This window comes from Penaeus vannamei, chromosome 20, assembly GCF_042767895.1.
Source record: "Penaeus vannamei isolate JL-2024 chromosome 20, ASM4276789v1, whole genome shotgun sequence".
Lineage (NCBI taxonomy): Eukaryota > Metazoa > Arthropoda > Malacostraca > Decapoda > Penaeidae > Penaeus > Penaeus vannamei.
Window position 1 is genome coordinate 34,808,270 of NC_091568.1, and position 5,000 is coordinate 34,813,269.

The 5,000-nt window shown below is 38.8% G+C and overlaps 1 protein-coding gene across 1 annotated transcript in view; it reads right to left on the reverse strand.

The window, feature by feature from the left end:
* Positions 1 to 5,000, reverse strand: part of LOC113823000 (Muscle-specific protein 300 kDa) — a gene marked incomplete in the record, with an annotated part of 352,771 nt that overhangs the window by 171,388 nt on the left and 176,383 nt on the right. Inside the window, 1 exon segment of the mRNA XM_070135434.1 lies at positions 1,363 to 1,514. Coding sequence (XP_069991535.1) covers positions 1,363 to 1,514 — 152 coding nt within the window.

The following is a 5,000-nucleotide window of genomic DNA, read 5'->3' on the forward strand; positions in this document are numbered from 1 at the left end:
TCCCTTTCTCTTTCCCCTCCCATCCACTCCCCTCCCCTCCCTCACCCTCCCTCTCTTCTTCCTTCCCCCTCCCCTCCCATTCCCATCCCTTTCACCCATCCCTCCTCCCTCCCATAAAAACTCCTCCCTCCCCCCTTGTTGTGGGCGGAAGTAGGTCATAAGTCTGCCATGCTTTCCCCATGGCGCGAATCCAACGCCTCATGCCCCTTCTCCGTGCACATGCAACGGCGGAAAAAAGAAACGAAATGCATAATGGGAATAAAAAAATGAGGTAACGATTTCCCTGACGCCGAAAAATAAGCGAAATGCATAAAGGAAATAAAAAAATGAGGCAACGATTTCCCTGACGCCGAAAAAGAAGCGAAATGCATAATGGAAATGAAAAAATGAGGTAACGAAGGTAACGATTTCCCTGACGCTGAAGACCAGTAAACTCTGTTAATTAATGTAGTTCTGGAGTGAATGTTTTCCTTCCTAAATCTTTTCTTTGATTTATTGATTCCTTCCTAAACGTTTCTTTGATTTATTGATTCCTTCCTAAGTCTTTCTTTGAGTTCCTTAATCTTTCTTTTATATCCATTTTTTTCCTCATATATATAACGTAGGTGGTATCGTATCGTTGCAGATATTAATGATAAAAACGAGAGTATTTCCTTATATCATTACGAAGAACAAGATCTTGTTATATTACGAAGAACAAGATAAACAAAAACGACTCGAGGAATAACCCGAAGAACAATAATGAAGAAAATAAAAAAATAAATCGTCGGTATTGGGAAACAGATTTTTTTTTTTGGCATTATTCTTACTTGACATGACTCATATCCGTCAACATTGCAACATTTATTTATTTGCATTGATAACACTGATAAAAAGAGAATAAATCTGTTTCCTTTATTTTTTGTTTTTCTTCTTCCCTGTGAAGTCTGTGTTTTTTTTTTCTTGACAAATAAGCAAAGAAGATAAATTGTTTATATGAATTTAAATGTCATTATCTTATCCAAAGTAGATCTAGTTAGCATTAATGGAACAAGAAGCGGCCATTATAATATTTGCATCTTATACACACACGCACACCCACACAACGAAACTGAAATAACCCTCATGGCCGGAAACAGGACGACTCTAAGATCGGATTTCCTTCCACATCGACGCCGGGAAGCAAAGAAGACAATGGTAAACAAGAAGAAGAAGACAGAAAAAGAGAAATCGACCAGACAGAAAAAAAAAATCCCACCACCATTACGCGTGTGTATAAGACCTCCCCAAACCCCACAGACTTCCACAAGACCTTAAAAAAAAAACGAGAAGAAAAACAACAATAAAATAGGGAAAAAAAAAAATCTCCAACAGGGTACTCACTCAGGATGCCTCCTCGTCAGCCTCTCCAGGTTCTCCTTGGCGGTGGCGTAGGCGACGGCGCTGACGGTGTGCAGGTAGCGCAGGACCACGTTCGCCCTCTCCTGCAGGCCTTCCACCTCCTCCTCCAGGTCCTCGGCCTCCTCCATTAGACTCTGCGGAGGGAGAGAAAGGGAGAGAGTGTAATTGAGTGGGGCTCTGTGGAGAGGGAGGGAGAGAAAGGGAGAGAGTGTAAATGAGTGGGGCTCTGTGGAGAGGGAGGGAGAGAGTGTGATGAGTGGGGCTCTGTGGAGAGGGAGGGAGAGAAAGGGAGAGAGTGTAAATGAGTGGGGCTCTGTGGAGAGGGAGGGAGAGTGTGTGATGAGTGGGGCTCTGTGGAGAGAAAGGGAGCGAGTGTGATGAGTGGGGCTCTATGGAGAGTGAGGTAGAGAAAGGGAGAGAGTGTAAATGAGTGGGGCGCTGTGGAGAGGGAGGGAGAGAAAAAAGAAAAGATGCAGAAGCAGAAGTAGGATAGAGAGAAGACGTCGCTAACGAAAAAGGAAAAGAGAGAAAAAGAAAAGATCCACAAGAGGAAGTAGGATAATTAGGGAGAGAGAGGGAGAAAATGTGTTTAATGGGTCTGCTCGGCGATGGGTAATTAAAGAGATGAGGAAGCGGGTGGTTTTGGAGCTAATGATAATGAGCTAAAATGACGAAGAAATGAGTATGAGCGGGTATTTAGTCGAATTACTTCGCACTACCGATAATGATGGTAATAAAAGCGATGACAATGATAACACTAGTAACGATAAGTACAACAACATTACTTCCAACCCTACTAAAACGTTCGAGAAAATAACAACCTATAAACAACAACCCAACAATAACCATCCCCACAACACTAACAACACCCCATCCTTTACAGACACCGACAGCAACACCAACATTAACTCCAACCCTACCAAAACGATCGAGAAAATAACAACCATTAAACAACCCAACCCAACAATAACCATCCCCACAACACTAACAACACCCCCATCCTTTACAGACATCGACAGCAACACCAACATTAATTCCCATCCTACCAAAACGATCGAGAAAATAACAACCATTAAACAACCCAACCCAACAATAACCATCCCCACAACACTAACAACCCATCCTTTACAAACATCGACAGCAACACCAACATTAACTCCAACCCTACCAAAACGATCGAGAAAATAACAACCATTAAACAACACAACCCAACAATAATCTATAAACAACAACCCAGCAATAACCATACCCACAACACTAACAACACCCCCATCCTTTACAGACACCGACACCAACACCAACCAACTACTCGGAGATAACCTATTGACCTACAAACGAGTTAAAAGCCAAGTGCTGAAAGACGGAACGATGCCAAGGCTGCAGCTGTGCATACGCCCCTTTTCTAAGCCGGCAATGCACGCCCGTAGAGCCAATGGACCTCGGGATGAGATGTTCTAATTGGGATGCTGAGAGGCAGGAAATGGGGCTTCTTAAACGGCTAGTAAATGGGAGTAAAGGAAAGAAGAAAAAAGAAAAGAGGCTAACCTGGTGGGTCTTCTTACACGGCTAGTAAATGGGAGTAAAAGAAAGAAGAAAAAAGACAAAAGAAAAAAAGAGGCTAATCTGGTTACGTTTCTGTTAAGAAGAAAGGAAAAGTGAGAAAAAAAGGAAAGATGCTTAAGCAGAAGTAGGATAGAGAGAAGACATCGCTTACGAAAAAGGAAAAATGAGAAAAAGAAAAGATGGAGAAATAAGATAAAAAGAAGAATACGCTAACAAAAAAAGGAAAAGTGAGAAAAAGAAAAAGACCCAAAAGCAGAAACAGGATAAAGAGAAAGAGAAGAAAAAATAAATGGTGAAAAAGAGATTCCTTGCTTTATACACACGCCTAAATCTTTACCATCGCTCTCCATTCCCCTCATCTCTCCCGTCCTTGGGCTTACCCCACCCTCTTCTTCACTTATCTCTAATTCTCCTCCTTCTATCCTGGGACAAAAAAAAAAAAAAAAAAAAAAAAAAAAAATCACCTATCTCTAATCTCCTCCTATCCTGGGACAAAAAATCTCCTATCCTATCCTATCCTAAAAAATCTCCTCCTATCCTGGGACAAAAAAAAAATCACCTATCTCTAATTCTCCCCCTTCTATCCTGGGACAATAAAAAAGAGAAAAAAAAGAATGGCAGGAATGAGAGAGACGTGAATGAAATGGTGCCACCGATCGCGAGGCATCCGACGTGGCACTAGACACAGAGCCAGACATTCTTAGACAAACGCCGCAGGAAGCACTGGCTAGACATGCTTTCTAGACACACTGTTAAACGAGAAGAGCCGAAAATTCTATCAGCTGGTTCATTAACCGCTCGGCAACAACACAATTGGGATGGAAGAACGTGTTTTAAGGTTAATATGGGAGAGTGATAATTATGATAATAATAATGATAATAAGAAATAAGTGCTATGATAATGATAATGACAATAATAATAATAATAATAATAATAATAATAATAATAATAATAGTACTACTACTACTACTACTGATGATGGTGATGATGATGATGATGATGATGATGATGATGATGGTGATGATAATGGTGATGATAATGGTGATGATGATGATGATGGTGATGATGATAATGATGATGGTGATGATAACAACAACAATAATCTAGCAGCTACTTGACTAATCAGCTAACCGACCAAAAAAATAGGAAATGCTAAAAAAAAAGTGAATCCACACTAATAACACATACTAATTAACAAACTAAATAACAGCAAAAAAAAAAAAAAAAAAAAAAAAAAAAAAAAAAAAAAAGAAAAGAAAAAGCCAGAAACAATAGCTAAAAAAAGACAAATAATATATAACACTAATACCGTCTGTTCCAAAAATTGCCAAGGCGCCCTTCACTACAAGAGTGTGACATGCATAAATTACGAGTCATGCTGATGTCATATCCTCTTCTATTCCTCCTTCTCCTACTTTATTTGCTTATTCTTCTCCCTTTTTTCTTTGTTTTTCTCATCTCCTTTTTTAATTTTTTTGCTTTATCGTATTTACAATCGAACGGAGGATGTGGAATGAAGAATAAACAATCTTATCTTTTAATAAAGTTTTAATGACGGTTTAATCTCTTCAAGGTTAAATTTCCTTTCCACATATCTTTAGCATTCGTAAAAAAAGGGAAGAAAGAAAAAAATAAAAATGAAATAAATAGGACAAAATAAAAGAAGAAGAAGAAGAAAAAGAAGAAGAAAAAAAAAGAAGAAAAAGAAGAAGAAAAGAAGAAGAAAAAGAAGAAGACGAAGAAGAAGAAGACGAAGAAGAAGAAAAAGAGAAAAAGAAAAAGAAGAAGGAGAAGAAAAAAAAATCATCCTATAAATTCTTGCACAATTTGGGATACTATTCCAACACGCATACAACAAACGTTCAAAATTAAGAGTCAAACTACATTACAAAATAAATTGCACTGAATTCAATTCTTAAAGTCATTTCATTCATTCATCTCCAAAATCAACAATTAACAGACAATTTCAGGTATCAATAACCCTATTAATCAACCAATTTTAAGTCGGTCACCTCCAGCAGCCTTTCAGTCAAGCTTTTACTGGACTTTTGCACGC